The sequence below is a fragment of the Anopheles maculipalpis genome, chromosome 3RL (genome assembly GCF_943734695.1).
Source record: "Anopheles maculipalpis chromosome 3RL, idAnoMacuDA_375_x, whole genome shotgun sequence".
NCBI lineage: Eukaryota > Metazoa > Arthropoda > Insecta > Diptera > Culicidae > Anopheles > Anopheles maculipalpis.
Window position 1 is genome coordinate 2,951,440 of NC_064872.1, and position 16,942 is coordinate 2,968,381.

At 41.4% G+C, this 16,942-nt stretch overlaps 1 protein-coding gene across 1 annotated transcript; it reads right to left on the minus strand.

The window, feature by feature from the left end:
- Positions 1–1,260: 1,260 nt before the first annotated feature.
- Positions 1,261–12,628, minus strand: LOC126564925 (zwei Ig domain protein zig-8-like). The gene is made up of 8 exons (XM_050222051.1): positions 12,467–12,628; positions 7,326–7,483; positions 6,038–6,115; positions 5,108–5,240; positions 4,921–5,040; positions 4,643–4,748; positions 4,366–4,463; positions 1,261–1,574 (listed from the first exon to the last, which is right to left on the minus strand). Exons 1-8 carry the CDS (start codon positions 12,534–12,536, stop codon positions 1,261–1,263), a joined length of 1,077 nt encoding a protein of 358 aa, XP_050078008.1. The 5' UTR covers positions 12,537–12,628.
- Positions 12,629–16,942: the final 4,314 nt, after the last annotated feature.

The following is a 16,942-nucleotide window of genomic DNA, read 5'->3' on the forward strand; positions in this document are numbered from 1 at the left end:
ATTTGTCTTTTAAAAATTTGCTCTATAAGTAGAAGGTGTTTCTGGGGGAAGAAGGAAAAGGGAAGGGTAGGGAAGGATGGGAGGGACAGCTAACTGCGCTACTCCGTAAAGTTATCCGCTTTCCAATGCCTAATGAAGTTTCGAATGTACACGCTTGCCGTTTTCGGGGGTTGTTTCTTCTTAAATAATTTCACTCATTTCCTACCCTTTGCTTTGAATGAAGTTTTATAGTGAGACGGTTGATTCGATGAAATAAAACTGTTTTCTTTGTTCGCTTAATCGTTTTCCTCCCTTCTTTAATTGTTCACCGCACCAGAACAGATTTCGTCCTGCTGGTGATTGCTGTATCTACACTTACGTTACCTACTTATGCCTTCCTGCATCTAATCTCGTATCCAGCCCAAACAATGTGTCCTTTTTGCTTAACGATGAGCTATGAGCTACGTTCTAATGATCGGAACGGGGTCAACCATGAGGGTCCTTTACCCCACTAATCGTACGAATTGTAAAAACTTCTTTGAAGCTTTCACACACCATCATCACACCTGAAGCTGATTTATGATGTCCTTTTAACATCCTGTCTCTCCTGTAACGTATTCCCTCCTCTTTTTTGTGTGTTTGTGTCACCATTATTGCTTCCCTTGCTTTCTAGTCACATCGTAAAAGCATTCAGTAGTGACTCTTTTAAAACCCTACCGCTTAAACTCGGGATGAGCATAAGCGAGAGTGTCACTTACGGGTTACGACAGTAATCCTCATGGTGCACTTACTAAGACAAAGTGGGCATAGTAAAGGAAAGGAAGGAAGGCGGGTTGAAAGGGAGAAGTTTTGCTTTTTAAATCTTATACTATTCGTTTTACACCGTTCAGCGTCATTCAAAAATGCAACTCAACGAGTGTCCCCGCTTTTTTGCTCTTGAGAGTGATTATTGGGATCTCCAAAAGGACCATTTTTCTTTGTTATTTTGTATACTCTGTTCGGTGTAGTTTGGTTGTGTGTTTTGGAATTGATTCGTTCGCTTGTTTTATCGGTGAATGTTTTCGGTGTTTTTAAATGTGTTTCTGTCAATTGAATGAACGTTTCATCACTTTCGTTTTTCTTAATGCATTTTCCATCCACTCGCTACACTCCTTACAACAAACTGGTTTGTATCTTCTTCTCGTGTAAGTTGCTGTGAAGCAATAATTGTATGACATCGTCTGTGGTTCGCGTGCACACAGATTGCACACCTGGGCTTCCTGAGCATCGTACCACGTTGCATTACGCGCTGCAAGGCGAAGATGATAATATGCCGATGGCGGGCTGATCCGTTAGCACCTGCTTCGACGATGCCTGCCAGGACCTGTCACTGATGCCGCAGGGGATGGAGCAGGTGGACCGTGGACGTAGGAAATCTATCGGCCGAGGTCTTGCTGCGGGGACAGAAAACGATGCGCTGTTGAGATCGGTCCGATGCCAGACGAGCGTTAGCATCACCAGCAGCAGCATTGTCATCGTGAGCAGCTGCACACTCCGGTGTTGATCTTTGTTAGCGGTCGTCGCACAACCGCGTTGCATCGCCGCAGGATGCTCTCCTGTTGAACGATGGGCGGACACGAGATACATGAGAAAGAGAAAGAGATAGAACAGAATATGAAAGCAGTGCTATTGGTGTATAACACCGTAGGAGCGATTGAGGATTGAAAATAATCGAAAACAAATTTTCGCTTGCACAACGAGTAAGATAAGACGTACACTCCCATGGCAAAACAATATCCTTTAGATACCTCGCTTCGGTGAGGTTTACCTCGTTGCACATCGATCCGGGGATACGAAGCTTAAAAGCTTGGTCATCAATCACAGCGCGCGCGCGATTACAAAAGCATCAAATGGTAGTTTTACGTTTTGCTTTGCAATGCTGTAGTTGCCAGTGAAATCAAAGCAAAAGCCATGGCGCTGACGGCAAAGTATTATTTGAAATCGGTTGAGAGCATCGGCTGTAGTTGAGATCAAAAGTCGAATGGCAACTATTTGTTATGTTTCGAATGCTATTGACAAGAATAGAGAAAATGATACGCCCCACAGTTAGAAAGAGATTTAAAAATATTGCAACGTTACTTCAAAGGGAGCTTTTAAACCAGAGCGCCATTTGCGCTGAAAGATAACCTTTTTGGAAAATGGTTATCAATGACAAGCTTGTTTTAATAGGAGGATCCTGAGTGAAACTTCTTATTTCGTTGTCATGGTAAAACGATCGTCAAGATAGAGTTCTTAAAAGCTTCAGCTAGTGTTGACTTAACCTCATGACCAACCTCACGTGCTCATCTATGGTTAGTGAGCAACACAGCGTTATCAATGTGCTATTACCGTGATTGCCCAAAAGCTCACCGTTGCTCGTGCGCTCGAGCGACAACATGCTACAATTGCAGCTCACATGCGGATCTAGCTTTAAAGTATTTAACAAAGGAAATCGACAACAATTCATTTCTTAGTTAAGACTTCCATCTAGAAGCAAGCTATCAAATTTAGCAGCTAATATTTCGCATGCCTGAAAAGCAGTCAGCTTCCTTCAGAACCGGCTGTCAGCTCAAAGGCTTATCTTATTATCTAGTTCTGCGTAAAGGCGCTTAGCAGTCATTTACAACCGTTCTGACTGCAATATTATCTTGAATTTCAAAAATAAAACATGCTCGTTCTCTGCATAGATTTAAACATTTGTTTAATAATGCTTATTGCCCTTTTTTCTGTTGCTCCAGTCCAAATCCAGTGGAATTACCCCCAGTTTTTACGACAGTGTTGTTGTATCAAGTGCATATGCGTGCGCGTGAGTGTGTACTTCCCCATTTCGCATTAATGTTGCATCTGTGACCGTGCCGCATTGCACCCTTTACGATTTCCATTGTCCACCACGGGGTACATTAGCGCCAAAACACAGAAACACGGACTTTTCCCGTACCCGAAGGATTTTGCAGCCACCACCTCACGGCTTATGGTCGTCATTCTCTAACAACTATATCCACACCTCCGTTCTACCACCGACGAAACACATTTCCATAAACGAAAATCATTTAGTGTTGCGAGTCCGTTAAGACTTAAGCTAGCTCGGCTGAGACCAACACAAAAAAAACTCTGAAACTCCTTCTCGTGTTAAAGAGCGTTACATAAATACGCTCATATACTTTAGTGTACTCGCTTTTCGTAGCACACTTCCTTACACCCGGGCGTGTACTCAAGGTTGAGTCTTGCACTTGGACCATTCCTGCACATATTCCCCGTACCAAGAGCCAAACAGAGAGATAACAATTATGTTTTTCTTTTTCACTGCCTTTTTTTGCACTTCTGGGTGCAGAACTCTGCTGCTTCCTGTGTTGCATCGGTCTCGGGCCCGCTTAGCAGGCCCATCACCATCAGCATCATCATAATAAAGCCTGGCGCTCAACGGATCACTTCGCGGCAGACCTCTACTCACTCGATTCCACTTTTATTCCGCCGTAAGTTCACCTTTTCCACTTCGCTGTATTAACTACAAAAGATATTATCATCTTTTCAGCACCGTTTCTTGAGCTACTGCGCGTGGAAAGACAACCATGAACACAAAACCATCTTCATGGTTTTTTAGTGAGGAAGCAGTGCGCATTTTGTTGCTTTCATCTTGCAGAATGATGGATCATCAAAATTATTCTTTTTGCTTTTGTTGTTGTAATAATACACTCATTGTCTTTAGAAGGTCATTTTGTGTCAGGTTTTACGGGTATGAATAAATTTTAGATAACGAGAAAACAAACATTTTTTCATAATAGGATTTTTTAAAGAAATAGGTTTTTGTCAGCTGGCAGTAAAATATTTCAAACAACAATTAATCTGGTCAGGAGCACAGGATAATCTGGTCTAAAATCGATGCAACTCAAATAAGGATGCAGGCACTCGGAAAGAGTTTTCCGAGCTTTAAATTTAATCACCAGACGCCGTTTACATTCCATCACGCAATGCAAATTTAAACGTGACTTCAATTCAATTCCCGAAAAAACCACAGTTTGAACGGAAGCACGTACCGTCCAATTAAGTATTTAATTTACTGAAATTCAACATCACTCAATTACTGCACCAACAACGGGCTGAGTGGGTTTCAACCCCAGACCGGAACAGTTGCAATTTCAATTTCATTTACTCCATTCAGCGTAATATCCTCTTATTGAAGGTCGATAAATTCGAAACACAAAAATGCTGCAGGGCTCAAAACCGAACTCAATTCACGCTCTTTTAAATGTGTTTAATAATATTAAACTTTCCACATCGCGGTTGGTGATGAGACATGTAAATATGTGCAGTTTGAACTGAAATTTGTTCGAGCGGTAATTTGACAAATAACAAGATCAGCTAGCTTACCGTTTATCACATGCACCATCACGCTGGTTCCCTCCGCTGACGTCGGCAGACACGTGTAGTTCCCCGAGTCGGACAGTTTGGCGTCGAGAATTTTCAACCTGCAAAAGAAGCAGCAAGGGCAATAAAAACAAATGTACATCTTAAAGGGGCAAATTTTGTGTCATAGTGGAAAAATGGCATTAAAGTGGCCGGAGAATAAAGAACCAAACCCCTTGTCATATGAAAAATAGTACGACAACACAATGTATCCGCGAGGATGCAAACATATTACACTTACCGTGACGTGAGTGCCTCGGTCCACTTCAGCTCAACCGATATTCGATGTGGATATGCTAATGAAGGATCGTTGGGATGCAACTCGATTGGCTGCACGAGATTTGACCCTGTTGTTGAAGGATATTGGGGGAAAAAAAACCCGGAAAGAATTGCAATTGAAATTAATTAGCGCACGAAATGCACTCGAGCTTATCGAGTGTGTGTTTGAGTGTACGGTGTAATGAGATGCGATGAGCAATAATTAGATCCGCGTTCGAAAGATCATGACCCCCAACTTACCTCTGTACCAGTATATTGTCCCTAGATCATGTGGTCCCTGGCTAATGATGCACGTGAGCGTCACAATGCTGCCCATTTTTACGTATAGGTCCGTTGGTCCGAGGATAATCGCTTTAGCCTCTGGAAGAGTGAATTTCACCATAATATACGGCGAGCCAGAGCGGGTCGAACGGTGCTCTACACTTACCTACAACGTTCAGTCGAAATGCCATTGACATCTTTGGTTCCGTGTTTACCTGACACTCGTAGATGCCCGAGTCTCGCTGCTGGGCGAACTTTATCTGTAGTGTCCAATTTTCTGCCTTATCGGAACGTATCACCTGAAATGAAAAGGAAGAAAAACGATCGTAAAATTCGTAGAATTTGTGTGAAAAAAAGTTTAATTATTTTCTTGCTTTGCTTTTCTACGAATTAATCGAATTGTATTTACGAGTATCGGCTATCCGTTTCCTGTTCAAGAATATTTCTTTTCTTTGTCGGGTTTTAGGGATCGAAATGGTGCAAGCTCTTAGAATGGCAATGAAAAATACATTTAACCAAACAGCTGGAAGCGTTCAGTAGCATTTGAATATAGCTGCTGAAAAAGTGTCAAAAGGGAAATTCAGAAAACATTCTTTCTTTTCCTTGTGCTTGATATTATTAGAAGCTTTCTTATTACACTCAGAATATTTACAATTGCTTCCTGCTAGACAAAATGAACGAAGCAAAATCAAACAGATGAACAGGTCTGATTTCACAAAATGATCTTAAGTGGTTTAACTTTAAAACCGCGCCCAATTTGTTAAGTTTTTAACAGCAAAGGGACTTGCCCGCCTCTTCCTTTTTCTCTCTCTTTTTTTATATTTAACCTGTCAGCTTCGTTTAATTCCGTAGGTTCAATTTGGTCGGCATTTACTTTCTAGTTCGTTTACGATCCTATCGCTCCATCTCTTCCAATGTCAGCACAGAAACTCAACACTTATTCGTTACAGGCTGTTCTCTTCAACCTGATTTCACAATTCGTGTCATTCGATAACGGCGCACGGGCACGAAAATACGAACGACTCCACGATACACACAGAGGGAGATAAAAACAAACCGTAACAAATCGATGAAACGCGCACTCCCACACACTTACCTGAAATCGTTCGTCGGACGTGTAGACCGCGGTTCCCGCTGACAGGATGTGTAGATCTCGTTTCCGGATCCAGGAGACCTGTTGTCGGCCCGGAAAGTGTGCCCCGTGCGTTTGATATCGTTCCAGCATTATTCCCGGTGGAGTCGATAGAACGAACGACGCGATTGAATGGGATATTGGGGTGGGACGGGTTTTGAAATGAGAACAAATTGAAAGCGAAGTTAGAGAAAAAAAAACGCACAAACACATACACACAACAGGCCAAAACATGCAAACAAGAATCCTGCTGGGTGGTAAATTTGGGGGTTAAATCGTTTATTGAATTTTATTTACATACAGTCACAGAGCGCCACAGAATAAAAGCAAAACCTCCTCAACTTGAATGCAAATCACCGCTCGAAGAGAAATCGTCGGGCTTGTCTTCGGAACGGTTTTTTGTTGCAGGGGGCCAGAGCTTTGAGTGTATGTTTATTTTTTGCACAAAAGCGTAATAAGATGTGTGAGTGTATCTGCGTGGGCAGGTTTTAACACCAGCAACACTGGCCTGACAGATAAATACGTGCCGCTGATGATTGATGTGTTTATAAGAGTTGATAAATAAATGCAATCACTTGCGGGTGCGCAGGGCCCATGTAAGGAAAGTAGTCGGCATTTTTTGTGGCCAACAAGGAGAAAGACCGGTGGGAAGATAATTTTTCGCGGAATTTGAAATGTAAATTTGCTACGCAGCGTGCGTTGGGGCGTGTGATGGTGATATGGAAGTGATGAGATTCATGCATATGATTAATTACTCGTTAAAGCGGGTACATTGTGCTGTTTGTAAACAGGTGGAATTTATCCGTTTAGCATGGAGCTTTATGAAAGCTCTTGAAGCTTTTAATGGGCTTTTAGCGTGATGAGGCGTAGGCGATCTACTGGTAAGATGGCTTAGGTGTTGTGCTTTGGTACGACAAGTCTTTAAATTAAATCATATTTGTCTCCTTCATATTTATCAGACTACGTGCTCCCAAAGGTCTGCCCAAAATACGAAAAGAATGACGGTTTAGATATAAGTATGCGCTTGTTAGTAATGTTTTTCCACTTGAATCTACCACGCTCGCTGGTGCAATAAACACACGCTCTTCAAAATCATTCAAAATCGCCCTCATTTGCCAAATATCATAATCTTATTGCGCTGTTTTGAAATGAAATTAATTCCACAGAAATGTTCCTACCCACACACGGCGTTCTACGCCTTCCAAAACACACAACAAACATTCAGAGGAAAAGCGCCCTCCAACATACTCACCGATTTGTCACCCATCTGCTCGACCCGACAGTTGATGAAAGCGGTCTGACCGACGCGGGTCGTTATGTTCCGAGGCACATCGAAGTCGAAATAGGGATGGGGTGAAAATTTTTTGATGATTCTGTTTTCCTGCGGTGCCGGCAGATGATTAGCTACACCTTTGGTGGGAAGAGAAAAAAAGGAACGAAATGAAAAAAAGCACACGATGAATTGGTGAAAATGAGATTCCGGAAAAAGGACAGAAATTTTTGACAAAGGAAAAGGCCCATCAAACACCCTGTTAAAAAAAGCTCCGATTCCCTTCAGGTTGAGGCACACAGGACTCGTTAGGATTTTGGGAAATGGCTTTGAGCTGTTGGAGTGGTGTGTATGGGAAATAGCTGTGGCAATAACATTTTATGCGAATGACAAGTGGAACGAGCGCGCTACGAATGATTGCAAAATGGATTCTATTATAAGCCATTGAATTGATGCTAATGCCTTCCTGAGGATAAATAAAACAAATAGCATGATTTTATTCCCAACCTACATGGCATAACACTGCTCTGCTTTTTTTGTTGTAATCGACATCTTGACATGACACACAGCATGAAACAACACGTGTTGATTAAGGTGTATCGGTACCGAGAAGTTGTTAAACGAAATTGAATTTAAAAGCTACGTTCGAGACGAGAAAAGGTCCTGCCGATAAGGCTCTCTATTGAATAATTATCCTCTTCGTATGGCCTTAAAATAATTACACCTAGTACACCACTACATATGATGGAAACAAAGTGATTATGCGTCCTTTTGCAATCATATTAATCAAACTAACACACCGCTTGTCTTGATCCAACGGATCTACGAAACGCCAACCAAACGCACCAGTCGTCTTGGTCAAAGTGCGCAAAGTGTACTGCAAATTTAATTATCCTTGTACGCCGTACACTGCTGGAACTGTGCCAACATTGAACGCCCGGAGCCCATCGATGGGGGAGCAATTTATTTTATCATGTCCCGTGCTTAACTGTGGGGCCAAATTAGGCTCTGGTTTGGTGCTTCCGTGCTGGTACGTAGTGGAAAGGAAAAGTTTATTATTCCAGACCCTATATAGCCTCAAAAGCACATCCCAGACGATGCAAGTTTTTTTTTCCTATCTCGCTCTCTTTTAAAGCCCCTGAGCATCTTTCAACATCCGGAAAAATGTCTACTACAGAGACGATCGGGAAGATTACACGCACACAGCTTCGCTCTTCGTCTTTATGCAGTTCGATGAAAAGTTTCGCAACAGATGTGGCTAGTAAATGTTGTAAGAAAAGTGTGTTTATGTTGGTCAGCAAGCGGTTTTATTGCCTGATGAAGTTGGTGCAAAGTCATTCATTTACGGACACTTTGAGAAGTATGGAAAAGGTACGAAACATGATGCATGTATGTGATAGTCTCATGCAATCATCGATCGATTGTAGGATTAAAATGCGTGTGTGAAAATCATGTATAAATCGGCTTTGATAAGCTTGTAGCTTTCATTTGAATTAAATACACTTTCAATGTTTTGTTCAATGCCAGCACAAGCCAAAGGATGAACGTTCCTGTTTCGCTATAGTAGTTATAGTTAGTTTTTGTCATGAATTTAGTCTGAACACAAGATCGGATTATTGTGTTCTAAGTATTTCATGTATGTATTTCAAGAATGTATGTTTGACGGTATTCTACCCTCAAATTAAAAAACGGCTTATCAGAAAAATGGCTAGTGGATTATCTTCAATCTGTAGATAAAAACAAGACAAAATAACAGCATTAAACGAGCCTAGGATATTAAAAATGCTGCAAACTGAAATGATTTTTCTGAAGAATTGTTCAAACGCCCATTGCTTAGAGGACTTTAAATCGGCAGTGGCGGGAAAGAGTATTCCTAACCACGTCCTCAACCTAGTGTAAAAACCAACTCAAGCTATCAAACTAATAAACACTTCAATAACAAAGCAAACGTAAGCACTATTAGAAATTCCCAACAAAGAACTATTCTTCACCATATTTCTCCATCATCAATATGAACCGTTCTTTGTACTGTATTTTAATATTTTGCCTCAGTAAAAACCTCATCCCTTTTTCACGGTAAAAACAAATGGTCTCCTAACTACAAACACCCTTCCATTTAGTTGGTGCTTTGACCAGCCGCAGTACCTACCAGCCGAGTTTATGAGACGCATATACATTCCGAATAACTTGTTCGCCTCCCTCCCCGTTTCTATTCAACCAATATTTGCCAAGAAACTCGAGAGCTCTAGCAACGGGGAACAGAAGAATGGGAAGTTATATGTTTTGTGCCGGTGGAATTTTATTTCTTGTAGGTCATAAACCACTTAATAGGCAAACATGAAATGGAAGTATCGTGCCCAGGTTGGTACCGAAGGATGCGGGCAATTTTCGGAACTCCGGAACATTGCTGCATTTCATCGAGTGGAATTATAGACATTTCTTATACTTTCTCTATTGGACTTGATGGACCTGAGTGTGTTTTATTGCATGCGATTGGGGTGTTGTTTCTAGCTGACTTGAGGGTGGAGTTGTTGTGCTGCAAGTAAAGATCGAGTTTGATTAAATTTATGTTTGCAATCACCACGATGAGGATCAGATTACTTATAAAATCGCCCAGAAAACTCAACATTTATTTTCGAAGAAAGTGCATGATTAGATAATTTTAGCTTGTTTGCTCAAGTGATAACAAACAAAACATGGTCAAACCTCGATGGACTCCATCTTATGCCAGGTCGATCGATGGCATCTAATTGATTGATGATTATCAAAAAGTAAGGCCTCAAGAAACGCACAAAAACGCTCAATATCTACATCTGAACGATTTGACTGATGAAACAGAAAGAAGAGAGAAAAAAACTAAAGCAGTAAGTTGAAGCAACAAGATTAGATTGATTGATAAAATTAATTGATTAATTTTCCAATCCATTGCATCCAATCCGCGCCCCGGTGAAACTGTTGATCAACAACAGGGAGATTGATAACAGCTTAATTAGACTGAAGCTAGGGAGAAAAGATGGCGCAGATAGCGGCTCGTTAGATGCCGGTAATTGTCCTTTATTTTTGGGCCCATTTCTCGGGTGCGTTTTATCGCTTTTTGTGTCGACTATTTTTAAGCTTAGCTATCTGTTTCTCATATCGATCTTGTGGTCGTCTCCAACACACTAAAACATTAGAAGACTTGAAGTTGGGATGAATATCCGTTTTTAACGAAGACATCATACTGCTTTTGGATGATTGAATGTTGAAAACTGACGCCATTTTTGGTGCCATTTTGCACTAAAACAACACAACCAAAAATCTCAACAAGGTAAAAGTGTATTTTATTCGATGTGTATCCCAAAAATATTTCTATTAAAAATAATTTTACAAAAAAAATACTTTTTTATTGTCGCTTTAAAACATTCTTACCTTTTACAACCATGTGTCACCAAGTCAAAGACGTGTGTATTTAAGGCACAACAAAAAAAAAAGTTAAGCCTTGTAAAATGTTGTCCTCCTCCTGCATGCAAAATCCTGCGTCAGACGATACTTGAGACGAAGCATGTTAATGTCCCGTGACGGATGGCTCTGTCTCTCGCCGGCTGCCGTACTACTCTGGGTCTGGTTGTAATAAATCCAACCCGAGCCTGTCCTTGCCTGCCCTACTGAGATGTGCCATTTAGCCCTTTCGTTTGTCCGTCAGCTTGGCAGACGAAAACCCATTACGCCACGAAACCGTCAGAGACGATGCAGCAAAGTCGGCAAACTGAAGCGCGCTACTAAAGCTCACCCTGACGGTTCAGTGATGGGCTTGAATGAAATGCACTCCTCGTGAAGGTTGAAGGATGTACTTTTGAGCTTTGAGCCACTCGCTTCTTGGTGTATATCCCTTACTGGCCCGCTCTCTCTTTCTTTCTCTCACACGCTCTCTCTTCAAACCTTCTTTAGAATCAGATTTTGTTTGCACTAGCTGCTGTTGTTGCTGTTAAAATAACACTTGACGCTGCAGAAGTGTGCTTGAGCGCTGACGTGATGGTGTAGCGGAAATCCAGTCAGTCCTACGGAAACATTCTACGGACACGGATGGAATTTATGATGCTTAGGGTAGGAAGTTTGCAGTGTAAAACTTTCCTGGTGCATTTATTTATATTTGCGTCTGCTGTTGTAGTGTTTCTATTTATTTTGAACCGAATCACCAATGCGGTGCTGTGTTTTTTGTGAATTGTGAACGTGTGTTGAGAATTTTTGATTTTACAAGCATCACCGGCAGCTTCTATAGAGTCGGGGAGAGTCATTCAGGTGATTTGTTTTAATATTGAAGCTAAAAATTTTTATATTATTTTTCTACTTTTAAAAGGATTGCCTGTAGTGTTTCGTCAACTGAAAACGGATTGTTTCATTAATCGGAACGTGTGACAAATTCGTTTCTTCAAAAAGTTTCTTCAATAAAAAGTTTTTCTCTTGAGTTTATAATGCTTGTCATGCCAAGATCAATTCATTTCAAGATCATACTGACTATTGATTGGCTTACGCGGCTTATCGATACCACGTACTTGAATAGTCAGTCCCCACTACGAGGGAACGGTTTGAATGTTTTGATGATGGAATAGATCGAATGTAGTTAGGTTTCGCGTAGTATCCCGATTAGAGGCTCAAACTGGACTAATATACTAATATGTCCAGTTCATGGAAGATTGTATTGGAGCTTACGGACGGAAAGAGGATTATTATAAGCTTCAAATAAACTACAATTATAATATTCCACCAAACAAACTGTATGTATTTTCCAGCATTTACTATTCAATCGAGAGATTGAAAATGACATGAGCTAGGGATGGAATATCATCTTTCATTCACATCTAAATCCTCTATCGAAATTGAAATCGCATTAATGGCTGTCGCTGTCGCTAGCTAATGGATTTTGGATCCCATCATCAGCGGTTAAACCTGCAACCCCTTCCTCCATCCTTCACCCATATCGCTTATGTCGCTGATGACCGATCCATTCAACGAAACAAAATTCCACAGAAAGCTGAAGAAATTACTGACAGCCAATGGATGGAAAGTATTTTAAACATAAATACTGGGGTATTTGTAATGGAATATGCGACACAATTTTTATTGTGATTAGCCCAGTTACTTACCCATTGCGTTGTGATGGTTAAAATGCAGATTTGCCAGTACGAATAATCCACCTATGATGATATACTGCATTTTTATCTTCGATTAGGTAGCACTGTACGGACATTCATTTTATCAACACTTGCACTCTCTCGCTTTCGTTCGCACACAACTAAACAAAGCTCACAAAACAGAACACTTTTCGCACTATTTCGCACAAAAATAAAACAGCGCTATGATCTTATCACCGGTGGATGAAACTAGTTAGTTGAACAATTCTAGAAACTTGCCACATACTTCACACTGTTTCACCTTAACCATTCCAATTCCGGATTGTGGTGAGTATTCTGTTATGTGTATCCATTTATGTACCTTTCCACCAGAGCTGCGTTAGGTGCTCACAAATCTGAAATAGTGGAGAAAAAATTAAAGAATTAATAATTTGTTTACAAGCAAGCGGACAATAGACACAAACTTTAAATAATTAATACGAGACAATGGATTCAGATAATCAACACAAAACAAAAAAAAAAAAGGGCTTGAAAATAGAAACCACCCATCAACCCGTACCGAACGATGTAAACAAGTTGTTTTGAAAGTGTTCAACCCATCAAACGGTTCTTGACAGCATCTGGCACCGAATGCAGAATTAATCATCGCGAATCCGTTGCGACAGAACGAAACGAAACGAAGTGAGTGTAGAAAACCAAAACAACGCCTTGAATAAATTATAAAGTACAAATCCAGGTGAACCGTAAACCAGGTAAAAAAACACCGCTTGAAGATGTGCGAGGAAGCGAAAGAAACGAAAGCGACCGAAGCGCGATATGAATCGCTTGGCATCAAAACAAGCAATCAAAGAAATAAACTTTCCACAAGCTTCTGTGTTGAATTAATCAGAGCGGAAAAGCAAATGGGCATGAGGCTATAGCAATGCTTAATTTTGTTTATTTTGAAATTCGTCCAACTTGAGATTCGAAACAGTTCCGTTAGCGTAGAGTTCCTCAGCTCATGCCAGCTTTCTCAAGGAATGGTGCGGATTATTAGTTTCTAGGATACGATTCCCATGGTGTACGTTTGTCGCTCGTTTTGTACAATTAGGCCAACTTTTAAGCATAAACATTACAGCAAGACGACAAAAATGGCACTAACGCGTCAAGGGCACGAGACGCACCACCATGTCGCATGGCTTTGTTTTTGACATTGGCCTACGGTGAAACTTTTGTTCTTGCGAGAAACCTTTGCCGTTTGATGTAGTAGGACGGCCTCACGGCCAAACAACCCCAAACATTCCAATAAATATCCAGCTTGAGATGGCTCCAGGGGAGGAAAATGGGTCTTTGCTTTTGTGAGGCTTGTATTTTTTTTTGTCCTGGGAAAGTTTCTCTAAGCTGACCTTTGGACCCTTAGCTCAAACACAAAGCTGCTGTGCCATTTGCACCTTCTGACAACAGTGCGTAAGTTGACGTTAAGTGGTGACTCTAAATTAATACTTTTTATAGTAAAGTTTTTGCTCATCCTGCTAGCAAACCACCCGAGCGACCAACGCAGCTTGCTTCGAGGTGTGTTTTGATTTTGTTTGTTCCAGAAAAAAAGTAACTTCCTCCCCCCCAAAAAATCCGTTATCAATGCCAAAAGCAAATACACACACACACACACACACCAGCTAAATGCGGGAGAGCAATAATCGAAATAAGTTGTTGATTTTATCGCCCTCGAATCAGTACTCAGCAACTCGGATTGGCATTCATTCGCCAATCTGCGGAGGCAAACGGTTTGCTCAACTTTCAAAAACCCTGGAGTTTGTGTTTTTCTCTTCTTTCTAGTGTGAGGCGCCTCTGGGTGTGGGAAAAGATTAAAAGTATGCTTAGGGCAGAGTAGAAAAAGTACAGCTCGAGACAAAGTTTGTTTTGCGAACGTGCACTTCCTGGCACAGTGACAGATAAAACGAGTCTTAGCGGGCTTTGGCTGCTCAAAAGCAAAATAATGGATTGATAAATTAATATCATCGAATTGGCTGACTTGATTGTGAGTTAATCTTTCAGCTTTGCGAGGCTTAATCTTTTCGCTAAACTTTTCATTTAAGCTCTGCCGTGGAAGTACGAGTAGAGCTATCCATTTCCCAGCGCGGTGCAGTGTATTAAAGGCGTCGTAAAACCGTTAAACCGGAGTCATTTAAAACAGCAAAAGCACTTCAACATAGAAAGTTCTTTTAAGAGCAGGTATTGGTCCAATTTGATTAGCGGTGTGATTAAAAATGAACCAACAGCACATGGTCTGACGCATCCACTCAACTTTCGCTGAATTAAAGATTAGAAAACGTGTGCGAGAACTCGAAATGATTAAACAACATCCGTTCAGTCGACGCACCAGGCAACAACTGTCATACCTGGCACGGAGCTCTGGCTCGATGTCCTATGTGTAATTCGAGGCAAGCCGGGAGATGTTGCTCTACACGATCAACAACATGTACGGCCGGTGTACACACGCTCCGGCAGTGGTTTATGCTGGATTTCTCCTTCATCGTTCATCGTGTACGCTCGGTTTTCTTTTTTCGGGAGACTCAATTTGCATATGACTGCAATGTACCGGTATCGGGTGGATTTTCGGAGGTTTCTTTTTTGTGTTGGATCACCAAACAAGCGCCTGCTGGGGAAACATGCCACTCTTAGCCGAGCGTTTTTTTTTCGGGGCGAATTGATTGGGAATGGCAGAAGACGACAGTCAGCTGGCGCTGCCCGTAATTTGAGGCGGGAAAGTGCGAGCATAGTATAATCCGTTCTTTAAGTATGGGTTGAGAATCGGATAGAAAACAAACATATTGGGGAGTTGGTTTGAGTGGAATGATACCGACAAATGCGTACGGATGCTGCGGATGCTTTGGGTAAGCCCTGCGAACCGGTGAGTATCGATCCCATCGACGATGGGGTTGAATTGGGGAAGGATACGTATTAAACGTCAATTTGAAAAGATGTGTTAGAAGTAGATAACTTGACCGTAAATTATTCTTAAATATATGTATCGATGAGCAACAATTTATGCAAAACTTTACAACTTCATAAACCAAATTACCTTGAATTGGAATTCAATCAAATTAACACTCAACGTGGCGTAACCTTTTTGCGGAAGGTATAAAGCTCTCGAAAAAGACACGTGTCGCTGTAGCAAGTAGGGTCAAACTTCCGAACATTCCTTGGCACACAGACACGCACACACATATTCATATTCAGTTCCAACTAGCGTAGAATTGTCCCGCCTTTCCCGAGAAGAAACATCAATAGAAACTCTTATTGTGTACGTGACCACATTAACATAACATAATCAATTTGCTCTTTCCGAGCCAACTGCAAGCTGCGATCCATCGATACATGTAGCCCACCGGGTGTTAGTTTCGGTGGATTGAGTTGGACATGTAACGAGGGGGATCGGAAATACGGTAATTTAATAGAAGTGTAAATAAGTTTAGCAGACAAAAGATCTAGTTTGAAGTTTAGTGGGTGGTTAAGAGAAATTCTTTTTGGTGATTGAGGTTTTAAGTTATAAATTTTATCCGACTGGCTTACCTCTAGGGGAATGTTTATAGTTTATTTAGATTTTATTTAAGATCTTCGCTGAAAAACAATTTGGTTATGATTGCCGACAATTGACAACACTCGTGTTGGAAGCATCCAATTATGATGGCACTACTTATCACTTAGTATTTAATTAAATCACACAGAGGACGCTTTCATTATTTAGGAAGTTATACTTCACTAGATTTTCACCAAAAACATTAATCGATTGTTGATTGTATTACTTTAAAACACTGTCACCTTCTCCAGCAAATCACTCGTAACCAAATCGCATCGGTGATGACACATGGCACTAATACTCCGCTGATAATTGCTTATTGGCTTAAAGTATTTCCTCAATTTGTTTCCATCAAATCGAACTGATTCAGGAATCCTCTGGCACCACACCGACACAGCAACGAGCTAGTAATCCAACATCAATCAAAGCACCAATCTTCCCCGTTCCGGTTCACTATCCTCGAGCAAACCGTTGTGGTTACACAAGCACCGGTGGTCAAACTTTCCATGGAGCGCAGGACTCCTAACAACGAGCGTCAGGCTGTTAACCCTGGCGTGGTGGTACCGCACCGAACGCAGCACCAAACACAAAAACAACCGCCCGTACAACCGTCGTTACTGCGAAAGAACGGGAACGAAGTTTTGTCGGCACGGGACACGCGAATTGGCAAACATCGACAGAAACCGCTCGATTTGCACTGATCTTGGGTGCGCTCGTGCTGGTTCGTTGAGGTACCGGGTTCGGGTTTTGGATATGGGAAACTCACTCACCCCGGGCACTCAGCACATGTCCCGCGCAATTTTTCGTTGAGCGTTGCTGGTACGGTGAGTGAGTGAGATGTTGTACTAAAACGCATGGAATGAATTAAACGGCTGGACGTGTTGTACTAAATTGAGTGCGTGAGTGAGTGGCTCAGCTGATGGAAATGG

Bases quoted from the DNA above. Each gene is read 5' to 3' on its own strand.
- LOC126564925 (XM_050222051.1), bottom strand. From the start codon at position 12,536: ATGCAGTATATCATCATAGGTGGATTATTCGTACTGGCAAATCTGCAT. The intron at 7,484-12,466 runs GTAAGTAACTGG...TTCCCACCAAAG, and splicing joins TAACCATCACAACGCAATGG to GTGTAGCTAATCATCTGCCG. The intron at 6,116-7,325 runs GTGAGTATGTTG...GGCCGACAACAG, and splicing joins AGCAGATGGGTGACAAATCG to GTCTCCTGGATCCGGAAACG.